The 13,596-nt window shown below is 47.0% G+C and overlaps 1 protein-coding gene across 2 annotated transcripts in view; it reads right to left on the bottom strand.

Moving 5' to 3' along the window:
- Positions 1 to 13,326, bottom strand: part of CLDN10 (claudin 10) — a 127,885-nt gene extending 114,559 nt beyond the window's left edge. Inside the window, exon 1 of one of the 2 annotated variants that reach the window (XM_059377849.1) lies at positions 12,864 to 13,326. In XM_059377849.1, the coding sequence (XP_059233832.1) occupies positions 12,864 to 13,077 (214 nt within the window). In that variant the 5' untranslated portion in view covers positions 13,078 to 13,326. The remainder of the gene's footprint in view (positions 1 to 12,863) is intronic. The other variant, XM_059377850.1, reaches the window with a different exon arrangement.
- Positions 13,327 to 13,596: the final 270 nt, after the last annotated feature.

The raw sequence follows: 13,596 nt of genomic DNA, 5'->3' as shown, positions 1-13,596 counted from the left end.
GGGTGGGGGTGGCGTTTGGTGCGGGGCCTGCGGTTGCCCCTGGGCGTAGGGGTGTCGCCGTGCGTGTGTCCCTGCACGGTGAACGTGAGTCTGTGCGCGTGAGCGAGGATGTGCAGAGGTGCCTGCCTGGCGAGGATGGCGCAGACGCGAGGTCACCTGCAGAACCAGCGGCGTCCGCACGGGGGCGCCCACGCGGTGTGAGCCCTCTAGTGGGCATCGGCTTGAGAACCCCAGTGGAGCTGGACCACAGGCTGGATGGCTCGCCGCCCTGGGCAAGGGCCGACCCCTCCCCACCCCCACCCGTCCTAGGAAGCCTTAATAAAGGCGCGGGAAGCAGAAGCAGGAAGAGCAGCGCAAAGCGGAGGCGCCGTCCCTGCCCCCACGAGAACCCGCGCGCCCCCTGCAGGAAAGAGTCGGAGCTGCAGCCGGCATAGGACGTTCAAGGGGAAGAGCACTACCTACGGGTCAGGCTCAGAACTCCGCCGGTCCCAACTTGAATCGGGGAGAGAGGCTGGTTGTCAGTAGGATGACATGGGTATTTCCCCGGATGATCTAAATGGATCCCAGATAATTCTAGAATAGCGTCTGCTGGTCCCTCTTGGCGGCTCCACCCCCTACCAAGGCCACGCCCAACGGTTGCACGCCCGTTTGCTGACTAGGAGCTTGCAGACCTACTGCAGTAGTTCTTCCTGGGGAAGAGGGTGGGAGAAGGGCACGTTCTGGGGAGGGAGCAGAACCAGGAGGAAGATCAACTGAGTCCAGGGCTTGGGGATCAGGAAAGACAGTGGGTCAGGACTGAGCAGCCAGGCAGGCTGGAAAGAGCAGGCAGGAAGGTCATGACTAAGACAGATCCACTGCCTGGAACCCAAACATTAGCCCGCAGAACAGAGCGAGGGGTCTGAGGTCCAAGTTCAAACAGGAGAGCGGGCATCAGCTGATCTCCAGGAACTTGGGAGCCGAGCAAAGCAGAGCCAGGGCGCAGAGCCAAGGAAGGGTCTCGCGCAGCAGAGAATCAGTTTAGTAGGGACAGTCGTAGGAGTCCTGCAGAGCGGGCTGAAACTCCCAGATAAAACTGGCTCAGTATTTGCTGGTGGATTAAATGAGAACATCTGGTTATAGTAAGATAGAAAACAGCCTTAATTTCCCTCTGCCTCTCTTGCCAAAAGTCCACATATTGTGTTCTGGAGAAAATCAGTCTCCCAACAGGATGGCTGGTCTAGTTTTTATACAGGGACTATATTTGGTACATGGGAACCAAAAATATTGATCCAAAGAAATTTAATTAAAGGAAGGACTTGATCTCTCCTATCCCCCAGCCTCCATCACTCTAGCTTTATGCCTGGACTTAGAAGTCATTCCTTCCCTGGCAAGGGTTAGGTGGCATCCCTTGGGTTTGCTCAGGACCATTTAAAACATCAATTTAGATGGTGAATTATATATTAATTAAATTCACTCTAACATATATTAATACGTTGGTTTAAATACAATAACATTAATACAACATATATAACATTTCCTACTTTAAACAGTGTTCTGTTCTAGGGCAAAGACAAAGTCTCTTCTTTATTGCTGTGTTCCCAAGTGCTCAGCACAGAGCCCGAGCATTGCCCAAAAGTATTTAAGTCAATAGCAAATCAGGAAGATTGGTGCTGAAATATTTCTCTTTTGACACATTCACAGAACTCAGATTTCAAACTAGAAATGGCTTTAGAGATGACCTATTCTATCTTCCCAACCAGTTCTGGGACTACCGTTTTAGCAGAGAATCATTAGCCTCCCCTGGATACGTCTAGCCAGTTCTTTTTCTTTTTCTTCTTCTTCTTCTTTTTTTTTTTTTTTTAAGAGAGAGCCTGTGCAAGAGTTGGGGGAGAGGGAGAGAGACTTTCAAGAAGACTCCTGCTGAGCACAGAGCCCAACATGAGACTTGATCTCAGGACTCGGAGATCATGACCTGAGCCCAGACTAAGAGTCAGACGCTTAACCCACTAAGCCACGTATGCGCCCCTCTAGGCGGTTCTTTCTGAGACAACCTCCTCCATTCTGGGGCCGCTCTCAAAGAAGTTTCTTTTTCATAGTGCCCCTAAATCTGATTCCATAGCAAAGTTTACCCAATGGTGCTACTTGTCTCTTTCCCACTCCCCCTCCTGAGCACAGTCTTCCTCTTTGTTTTCCAAGTAAAAATAACTGCCCATGTGAATTTAACTCAAGAACCCCTCATCCTCCACGTCACCGTCCTCTAGAATCAGCAAATGTGGTTTATGTCCACATCCCTTAAAATATGGTGCCCGACACCAGCACTATGCAATTTAAGTACAGAATATAGGAGGCAGGGGCTTACTGCCCTCCTCATTCTGACATTCTCATACGATTAATGGTACCTTAGATGGAATTAACCTTCCCACCTGCTCTGCAAGGAACTTTCTGTCAGCGCTCATCAAGTCTCCAGCAAGGGGCGCTCAGCGCCGACCTTGATGCCTCTCATCCCTCACAGGTCACTCCACTGCGAGCTCACCAGTTCTGCCTCTAACCATCTTCCTTGGCTGTTCCCCTGCTGCCCCGCTGGTTCTGGCTCTGACACGAAATACAGCAGGATCTCTCGAAAACGCGGGCCACCAGCTCCTCCAAGACAGTGTCAACACTTCTTCATAGAGCTTAAAGGTCCCTTGGCAAGCTCCCCTTTCCCGACACCTGCAGGCTGATCTTTCCCATCTCCCCACACAACTCTGAGCCCCTACACAATGCCGTTCCCTCGGGTGCTCAGGCCCTCGGTCCCCTCCTGCTCTGAGACCTTTACCTTTCGGGCCAGACACGGCTCTACACGCTCTACACAGAGGGACTCACTTAATTCTCACCACCGCCCTCTGAAGGAGATGATATTATTCCCATTTTACAGATGGAGGAGCTCCTGGGTCAAACATTTTGCCCAGAGTCAGGCAGTTAATAAGTGCGAGCCGCATGAGTCCCGGAGCCTGAAACGCCCTCCCTGTCTCTCTCTTTGGCCAACTTCCACCCGTCTTTCCAGACAGACCCCGCGCTAGTTCTCCTGGGAAGCCCGCCTGCTCCCTGAACTTTACCACCAGGTAGCACTTACCACGCCGAGCTGATTGTCCGCTAAATGATTGTCAGCACACCCACGGAGGACAGGCTTCTTTCCTTTTCCTCACTGCGTCCCCAGACCTATATTCTGTGCCAGGAACCTAATGAATGCTTTGATGAAGGCACTCATTAGTGACTAACTGAATTAACTACCCACAGGCTTCCTTTGTAGCTGTAATACAACATCACAGCCATTTGCCAAATTGTCAACCTTTGGTAATCAATTTTTCCTGTAATACATACAAAAAACCTGGCCAAAGCCTAACTGGGAAACCAGCTGGCTCCCCGAAAGGCAGCTTAATTATCCCGAGTTCATTGAAGAGCAGTAGAGCTTTCTGAATGTTCTGGAATGGCCGAAAAAGGCAGAGCAGCAGGGAGCTCTGAAATCACCAGCTCCAGCAGAGGGTGTCCCCAGAAAGGGTCCTCTGAGTGTGTCTCCCCGGGGAGGGGAGGTCGTCGAAGGCAGGGACAGAGGACACTGGAGAGAGCTGATCTGTGGTACGTATGGTCCGCTGGGCAACAAGCCGACCAAGGAGCAGTGAACCCTGTGAAAAATAAACCCGACCCCTTTCCACACAAAATATTTACAGGAGAAAACAAATCCTGAAGATTAGACGAGCAAGTGAAGCCTTAAGGAGATGTGGAAGAACCCAGCACTCGCCTCGCTCCCCTACCTGTGCAAACACCAAAGGAGAATTCACGCTGTGCTCTGGGCATCCCCAGACTGCCCCCCAGCCCAGGGCTAATGATCACGTCACCTTTCAAATGCAAATCAACACACCCAACACCCACACCTATCAACTACCTTCTCTGTCAAGCCTGCACACAACGAGAGCCTCTTCCTGGGTCCCAAACCCCCCTTTCCCCAATCCCACCCCCCCTCCCTCGCCCGGGCCGGGTACAGACCATGTAGCCCCTACCCCAGAGCCCGCTGAGGTGGTTCAGGCTAGCCAGTCCCGAACCTGCTGAGCCTTCCCAGGGAAAACCACAGTGAAGGTGTTGGCCAGGGTTTCCTCTCACTCCTGCCACCCCCACTGGCTCTGGGGTTTCCCCAGTGGCCCGGTGTGGGGAACCGGCCTCCAGCTTCTAGGGGTCTGTGAGTTTAAAAACTTCTTCCTTCATGACAGCATTCTGGGTCTGTGTGTCTTACTGTCCTGGACTAAAACAGATCCCAACATTTTATCTATCTATCTATCTATCTATTCATAAAATATTTTAGTGTTTATTTGACAGAGAGGAGAGAGAGAGAGTGTATGTGTGAGCACACAGGCAGGGGAAGTGGGAGAAGCAGACTCCCATGCCCAGCAAGGAACCAGATTCGGGGCTCGACCCCAGGACCCTGGGATCTTGACCGGAGCTGAAGGCAGACACCTAACCCACTGAGCCCCCCAGGCGCCCCCAGGTACATTTTAAAACATTCTAGTCTGTGTCTGAGTGGTTCAGATGGTTAAGGGTCTGCCTTCAGCTCAGGGCATGATCTCAGCAGGGGGTCTGCTTCTCCCTCACCCTCTGCTGCTCCCCCTGCTCGTGCTCTCTCTCTCTCTTTCCCTCCAATAAACAAGTAAATCTTAACAACAACAACAACAACAAAAGTCTATTTCGTGTAATAGGACTATGTTTCTTGATCATTCCACAAACTTTTGAGGTATTAACTAGATGTCCTCCATCCCGTCCTCCTCATCCTGTAGGTAAGAAAGGGGAACAAAGTGAATTTCAGTGACTTACACAAGGTCATACAAGGATTCGTGGCAAGTTCCTGGTTAGCTGTAAGGTCATTCCCCAAACAGCAGGGCATAGGGGAAATACACAATTCTGGAATCATTACATCATTTCCTGTCCTGTTTCCTGTCAACCGTCTCTGCCAGAAATGGCAATAATGACCTATTTTCACCAAGCAATAGAATGCTATAGAATTAGATCTCTTTCCTAAATGCAGTTATAAAATCTGGACTAAAGAGGGCAGGAGACGCTCTATTAGAAAACAAAAACTACAGAAGACCAAGAAAGAAGTCCTATGAGAAAGTCATGCATACATTTGAGTATATGATAAACTGATTTATTTTCCAAAAACCTGTATAAATGCTTTAAAAAAAATTAGCAGCAGATCTGGGACTCAAACCGGTTTGGGAGCTAGTACAAAATGCTGAATATTTCCCTCAAAAATCTGTAGACGACCATACAAAGCTATAAATACGTTCCCCTGTGAGCCTCAGTGATTTTGCCCACATAATGGGGGCTACAGACTGCCATCTTTTGAAAAAACATAATTACGTGAAAGCACTTTGTAAAATGTGAATGTGATTCAAATCAATATATTAAACTGTCACAGAGTTTTTCCCAGTCTTTGAGGCTAGCAATATTTGAGTAAATCTTTATCCTTTTTTTGGCTGCCTAGCCTTGGTTTGGTGCAGCTCTTTCTCAATGAGGCGAGCAGAAAGTGGATTTTTTTTCTCTGCATTTCCAGCAGGTGCAACCTGTGACAGTTGTAACGAACAGATCCCCACATGCGTAGGGAGAACCTGACTTCGGAATGCAGCCCGGTCTCACCCTATGGGGTCTAATAAATCCTAAGCATAAACAGTGTGTGTCTGGTGAGCACAGTGTTCTTTGCAATATCATAAATACGACCTAGGGTTCAGAGGCTCCCGTCTTCCAGGCTTCAGATCCCAGGAAGCAGCTACAGTGGTTCTGGCTGGAAACAAATTGATGGAACAAAAGTAATAGTCACCCCCACCACGATCGAGATGTGAGCTCTCTTGGCGTCTCTCGGCGCTGAAAGACCTACTCACAGGGATGAATGCTACCCTCTGCTGAGCGTCTCTGCCTGGCATTGAACAACGCATTTTCCTCTGCTATCTTGGTTAATCACCATCTAGCAGGTAAGAAAATTGAAGCCCAGGGAAATTAAAACCCTTATTTAGTAAATAGTGAGTCCATTAAATCCAAAGTCCAAGCCCTAAAGAGGAAGGATTTCTCAAAATTTTAATCTGATAAGAGACACCTGGAGATGTTGTTCAAATGCAGGTTTTGATTCAGTAGGTCTGTGCAGAGCCAAGATCCCATGTTTCTAGTAAGCTCTCAAGTAATGCAGATGCGGCTAGTCTGAGGACCATCGTTGAAGAAGCAAGGCTCTAAATCAGTATGTGTCTTGGGGCGCCTGGGTGACTCAGTCAATTTAGTGCTGTTGCTCAGGTCATGATCCTGGGGTCCTGGGATCGAGCCATGTGTTGGGCTCCCTGCTCAGGGAAGGAGCCTGCTTCTCCTTCCTCTGCCCCTCCCCTGCTTGTGTGCTCGGGCTCTTTCTCTATCAAATAAATAAAATCGTTAAAAAAAAATCAGTATGTGTCTTGAAAAATGCCTCTTGCATCTCATAAAAAACATGCAGGGCTCTTCTCCATTCAAGCACCTCCCTAGGGCCTTCTCCCTCTGGCAGAGTTGGTGACACGATAGGAGATTCCCTCTGCATCTATTAAATGTTGCAATTTAACTCCATGAACAACGTCTTCCATTTGTTCCATCCACAAACCTTTCTCGAGGGCCTCTAGGACCCAGCCCCAGCGGTAGGCACCAAGGACACTGAGATGGATCAGATAAGGTTCTGGCCCCAGGGAGACTATTAATGGAGATTCAGTGTTCGGAAATCTCCGTGGCTTCCAGGAAGGAACACCCTGCACCCTAGGGACGTAGAATTCTCGAATCCTGGCTGCTTTGGCTCCAGGGCCATCTTCACCACAACATGGGCACCTACCGGCACTACGCATTCCATTGCTCTTGGCAGAGAGACAATTTTATGGTGGCTCATGGTGCCAGATTCTACTGTGAAAATACAATTCACCTATCTCATCATCAGTATGCATATGAAATTATGTCATTTTTTTGTTGGGGCCAAAACATGTCAAATGTTTCTTGGGCTTATTTCGGGGGTAAAAACTGCCAAAGACGAAACTTGAGTTTTTCTATACGATTTTAAATAACTGTATATGCACTTGGAATATGGCAAGAAAATAAACTGGAAATTAAAATTAACTTTAGTTTTATTTTACTTTTTTAAAGATTTTGTTTATTTATTCGTTTGTCAGAGAGAGAGATGGAGAGAGTGAACAGAAGCGGGGGTGGGGCAGGCAGAGGGAGAAGGAGGCTCTCCGCCTCCTTCGAGGAGCCAGGAGCCCGATATGGGACTTGATCCCAGGACCCTTAATCTACTGAGCCACCCAGGCTCCCCAGCTTCAGCTTTAACGAATGAAACTGAATCTCAGAAAGCAGTCAGAATCTTAGCAAACGGATACCTCTCCTGAGATGAAAGGGAAATGCCTTCCAAGAGTGCGGAGATCTATGAAACATGTTATTTGTGAAATATTTTGGAAGGATTTAAATTACTGAAGTCAGTTTTCCCTCACTGGTAAGGTAATTAGTTTTCATCTATTTATTACCACTGTTTGCATTGTGTTTACTGTTACCTAATCATAGACTAAGTCACACATGTCAACCAGCAAGAAATCTGGTTAGGACCTCGGATGGCTCCCAGCTGTTCTCTATATGTGCATAAACATCCTCGGAAAACTTCCCTAGCACATGCCATTCCTTTATCCCCCCCATTCTTTTTTTTTTTTTTTTTTAAGATTTTATTTATTTATTGACATAGACCATGCTCAGGGGAGAAGCAGGGGGAGAAACAGGCTCTCCCCTGAGCTGGGAGCCCAATGCGGGGCTCGAACCCAGGACCAGGGACCATGGCCTGAGCCGAAGGTAGACGCTTAACCAATTGAACTACCCAGGTGCTCTTTTTACCCCCACTTCTATGGCACGACTGTTAAGGGGATGGGGGTGGGGGGGAGAGAGGTAGAGGAGACAGGTAGGGAGGAGAGAAGGTCCACGCTCCTGCAGGCAGCCAGCATTTGACTGCCGGCTTCTAGAACAGCGCTTGGTTTCATTCCACTGAAATCCTGGCATCTCTACTTGGTCATTACTCACTGAGTCATTTGAGGTCATTTAAACTTATCTCCACCCAGATGCAGATAAGATTCTAAACAGGAACACAGGAAGCCAGCTAAGATAATAGATAACGGGAGAAAAAGAAGGACTAATCTCATGAGAAATTACATCAAAGGAGCCTTTTACAGTTGTAATTCTTCCGTGAACTACCGCAAGGTGGTGAAGCCCTGCAAAGCCCTGGAATTGAACTTCAGGTTGGAAGATACTTCGAGGGGCTCTGGGAGTCCAGCTCTCAATTTATGGAGAAAGAAATTTATGAATGAGACACGGAGATTCATTGGCAAAGTCAAGGTCTTGCAGCTAGTTAATGAAAGAGTCAGAGTTTGGGGCATCTGGGTGGCTCAGTTGGTTAAGCATCTGCCTTGATCGATCCCAGGGTCTTGGGATCGAGCCCCATGTTGGGTTCCCTCTCAGTGGGGAGCCTGCTTCTCCCTCTGCTGCTCCCCGGCTTGTGCTCTCTCTCTGTCAAATAAGTAAAATCTTAAAAAAAAAAGTCAGAGTTTGAAGTTTGGTCTGCTGAATCACAATTCAGTGATCTTCCTTTTTGTTGCCTGAGTCCATATCCTAAATCACTCCAGTCACACCACTCCATGAGTACAGTTTTGCCCTCATCAGGAACCATCTGTCTCATTCACTATTTTGTTGTTCAGCCATGTTGCAAATATCCAGAGCCCCCTGGGTGACAGGAGCACAAGGAGAACCTCATGGTCTGGGTCCCTGTCTTCGAGGTGACCCCAGTGCCGCTCCTTGTAGCCATGCTTTCTGAACCCAGCGTTCCCTGTCAGAAATGACTGCTTCCCTCCCTCGGAGAGACATTTGGCTTTCACAGTTGAAATTCCGCTATTAACGGTGACACGAGAGAAGGACAAAACATGACAGAACTAGAGATATAGCCCGTGGTGGGTCCTGTACCTCAGGACACGGACAGGCTTTATGAAATCAAGTCAAGCAGCTGGCAGGCCACAAGGGGGACAGAATTAAAAGTGTCCCTGGGGTGTTTTCCTCAAATTCATTCCACAGAACGATCGTCAAAGAGGCCTGTATTTTTCACTGTAACTGTAAATGCTTCTTGTCAGAGACCGTCTGGCTCACAGCCAATCTTTCAAGACTCTAGTCACTATTAACCTACACGAGTCCCTAAAACGCCACAGCTGTACTGAGACATCCGAGAGGGGTCGTAGCAAGAAGGTATGACGCCGGCAGTGAGGTTACGTAACAGCAAGGCCCAAAACAAACAAACAAACGAAAACCCTGGCAGCTCAAAGATTTTCTGTTTTTCTTTCTTCGAGGAGACTTAATCTCACCTAAGTCTAAGAAGATTTGTCTCAGACTGACATCGCAGGCTTAAGTAGTTCCTTATTTTCCAACGCGATATATCCATTTTCATTCCTCACTGGCTCTGAGTTCTGTTCTTGATTTGGAATGATTGTGACCTCAGAGAGCCCACTGGCACGCTGTCCCAACACCCCCCTTGCTCTGTTTTCCAACAAGAGTCAAGGAAAATCAGCAGCAACAATTCCATGTGAATGAGGAAACCCCGATGTGAGCCCCTGTTTCCTTTGGAAACATGAATCAGTGTTCCTGGTATTGAAAATAGATTTCTGTAGCAACTTATTTGTTTTATAAAGATTTTGATTCAGGATGAAGAACAGGGAGAGATTATGTTAAATTAATTTTACATGTTCTCATCACAGCATTGTCCGTGGACCGTATTTTCAAATTACCTCTTGTGTGCAGGGGACACAGCAGATAGAGAACGCATTATCTTTAATCTAGAAAAGCAGAATCAAGGTGGATAAAATTTTAAGGGGGGAACTATATAGTAACTGGAATATGTTACTCCCTGTTTTCTAAGATACATTTGGGGAAGCAGCTATTGGAGTCCTACGGAAATTTACCACTGTTCTTTAGCCATTTTGGAGCTAACTTTGAATGTCAATTTTTCAAATAGCTGGGTTTCATTAAGGAATACAGAACAAAGGGTAATAAGACAAAAAAAATTTTTTTTTAAAAGATGAACCAAGGGGCTGAGCCTGGATGGCTCAGTACGTTAAGTGTCTTCCTTCGGCTCAGGTCATGATCCCAGGGGCTTGGGATCGAGCCCTGCTTCAGGCTCCCTGTTTGGCAGAGGAGTCAACTTCTCCCTCTCCCTGCTCGTGTTCCCTCTCTTGCTCATTCTCCCAAATAAATAAATTCCTTTAAAAAAAATTAAAGGGGCGCCTGAGTGGCTCAGTGGGTTAAGCCTCTGCTTTCGGCTCAGGCCATGATCTCAGGGTCCTGGGATCAAGCCCTGCATTGGGCTCTCTGCTCAGCAGGGAGCCTGCTTCCTCCTCTCTCTCTCTCTGCCTGCCTCTCTGCCTGCTTGTGATTTCTGTCTGTCAAATAAATAAATAAAATCTTAAAAAAACTTAAAAAAAGATTTAGAATATTAAAAAAAAAAAAAAAAGATGAACCCGGTAGGGGTGCCTCGCTGGCTCAGTCAGTAAAGCATGTGACTCTTGACCTCAGGGTTGTGGGTTTGAGCCCCACATTGGATATGGAGATTACTTAAAAAAAATTTTTTTCTCCTTAAAAAAAAAATGAACCTAGTAAAGAACAAAGAACTACACTTACCCACGTGACATAACTTTCACGTGCTGCCCAAGATGGGAGTGGGCCACAGAGGCCATGGAGAAGGAAGAACCACAGAGATGTGCGGAACAGCGCCATGGTCCCCACAACCCTCCTCTCCTTCTACAATTTTCCTTTGTACCTAGCGAAACCTTCCAGAGGAGAAGGAGCAGTTCTGAAATAGCCCAAAGTAAGTTTACACGTTGGGACTCGTAAATATAAATATTTAGAATATAAATACATATATATAAACATAAATATTTACAATATAAATATAAATATTTATAAGAAATATAACCCTGATTCTTTGATTGGCTGTTCAGGAAAGTTTGTTATTTGAGCGCCTAAGTGGGCTCTCTGAGCCTGAACATGTCCATTGCTTGTCTTTTCTTTTTTTTTTTTTTAAAGATTTTATTTATTTATTTGACACAGAGAGATCACAGTAGGCAGAGAGGCAGGCAGAGAGAGAAGGAAGGGAAGCAGGGCCCCTGCTGAGCAGAGAGCCTGATGCGGGACTCGATCCCAGGACCCTGAGATCATGACCTGAGCCGAAGGCAGCGGCTTAACCCACTGAGCCACCCAGGCGCCCTGTCTTTTCTTTTTTTTTAAAGATCTTATTTATTTATTTGACAGACAGAATTTACAAGCAGGCAGAGAGGCAGGCAGAGAGAGAGGAAGGGAAGAAGGCTCCCCGCTGAGCAGAGAGCCCGATGCGGGGCTCTATTTCCTAGACCCTGGGATCATGATCTGAGCCGAAGGCAGAGGCTTTAACCCACTGAGCCACCCACGCGCCCCGTCCATTGCTTATCTTTAGAATTCTCCTGACTTTAACTAAATATTCTCTCTTCATTCTTTAGCATGAATTGTGCTCTAATGACGTGAATACTTTACACAAAATCCCATAAAACATTATGCTTTAGTAACTTCCTAGTTAACATTTTCTTTCATTTTCTTTACTGGGGCCAAGGTACAGTTTTGCCATTTGGCTGCGAAAAGACTCTATTTCATAAAATATCAATGGGCGATTTTTAACCTAATAAACCCACAGCTTACGGCAGATTTGCAAACACATCGAAAAGACAGAAAGCAGAGGCAGATAGTGATTCTTATAACGACATGAAAGCAAACAGTTGTTTCCCTGGAGGTATCCTGAGGTATGAAAATGCCTTTAAAGAAAAAAAAACTCCCTCTCTAAGAAGCATATACTTGTAATAGAGTTTCTAACAGGTGAAATGATGAATGCTTGCTTACACATTTTTTTAAAATAAATAATACCAAGTAACAAAAAGGTAAAGTTCATGAGCTACTTTTGAAATTCTTCTTGCTCTGCTATGTTATCATTCAATATGATTAAAAAAAAATAGAAACCCCTCTGTAAACAGAATTCTTTCCTCAGCACTGTCTTTCCAGTCATAAGCTCCTAATGCCCTAAATATGTACATGAATATTCGTCTACGCTTCTGCTCGTGTGTGTAAGTACCTCATGCTCAGTCGGCCAAGGAAATATAGGAATATGGGATAACATAGGATTCACTGATAATAGGTATGTGTACATGTGTATATGTGTGTGTATTAGATGTGCACATACCTGTCTATAAAACCCTCCATGAAACTGAAAAGAGCTTTTAAAAGAGTCATTTCTGCGGGGCGCCTGGGGGCTCAGTTGGTTAAGCAGCCGACTCTTGATTTCATCTCATGTCATGATCTCGGGGTGGTGAGATCGAGCCCCACGTTAGGCTCCAGGCTCTGTGCTCAGGGGTTCAACAGGGAGTCGGCTTGAGATTCTCTCTCTCTCTCTCTCTCTCTCTCTCCTTCTGTCCCCCCTCCCTGCACACTCACACACACACACACACTCTCTCTCTAAAATAAATCAATGAATCTTTAAGAATAGACGCATAAAACAGCCACTTGTAGCCTGTCCCTTGGAGTCTATCCCTCAACGCAGTCGTTATCTGCAGAAGAGCCGTGGCCTGATCCCCTTTCCCGGGGATGACGTCCCTTCGGGCCACGTTCAGACTGGTCACCCCCTCCCAGGCCATGCCCGGCCCTTGACTGAGACGCTCAGTGTTCACAGAGTTAACAGCCGGCCGGATGCAGCCGCTTCGGCACAGCGAGGGCAAAAGTGACAGTTTACTTGCACCCCCAAACAAAGCCATTATATTTACCTTCTACTTTGAAGATAGTAAAGTGCGGTCGGCAATGGAAAGAACCCAACGCGTTACCTGCGCAGTTCATCCACAGACCCTGGTAAACCCAAGTGGCCGTTATCACCGAGGATGCTCGCGTGGTCACTTTCCACTCATTGGAGGCGGTGGCCGCGACGAGAGCTCCAAACCCTCCGACGCCGAACACCAGCGCTGAGATCTGCGCCCTGGACATGTCGCTCTGCCTTCTGCAGTGACAGCGTCCACACAGCACACTTTGGTGGCCTAGGCATGCAGCGGGCGCCTGGCGCTCAGACAGGTGTCACGGCCAGTTAACGCGCATAGGGGACCGCATGTCAGGCTCGGGTGGCCCGCGGGAGGACGGAATTCAGGATGAAGTCGGCATCCCCGACGGCATTTTAAAGATAACCTAAGATGATCTCTCCAATTTCCTACACGGAGATATACTAAAAACTTGCAGATGGATTTTTAAACGTTTTGACTTCGCAGATTTTTTCCCCCTGGCACCATAGTTAATGCTTAATTTTCTGTTAGCCTGAAGCTTAACGAACCATGCAATAACCAGATATTACAAAGTACAAATTATACAGTAACAGTGAAGGCTTATTTGACCAATTGCTTTAGTCTCGCATGCTTCTGAATCTTCATACAAATGCAATCATATCGCACGGATTCTGTAACCTTGTTTTTGCACACATTATGTCCGTGAGAATGTAGCTGTCGCTCATTAAAT

The sequence above is a fragment of the Mustela nigripes genome, chromosome 15 (genome assembly GCF_022355385.1).
Source record: "Mustela nigripes isolate SB6536 chromosome 15, MUSNIG.SB6536, whole genome shotgun sequence".
Classification (NCBI taxonomy): domain Eukaryota; kingdom Metazoa; phylum Chordata; class Mammalia; order Carnivora; family Mustelidae; genus Mustela; species Mustela nigripes.
This window is presented reverse-complemented; position numbering and strand designations above follow the sequence as displayed.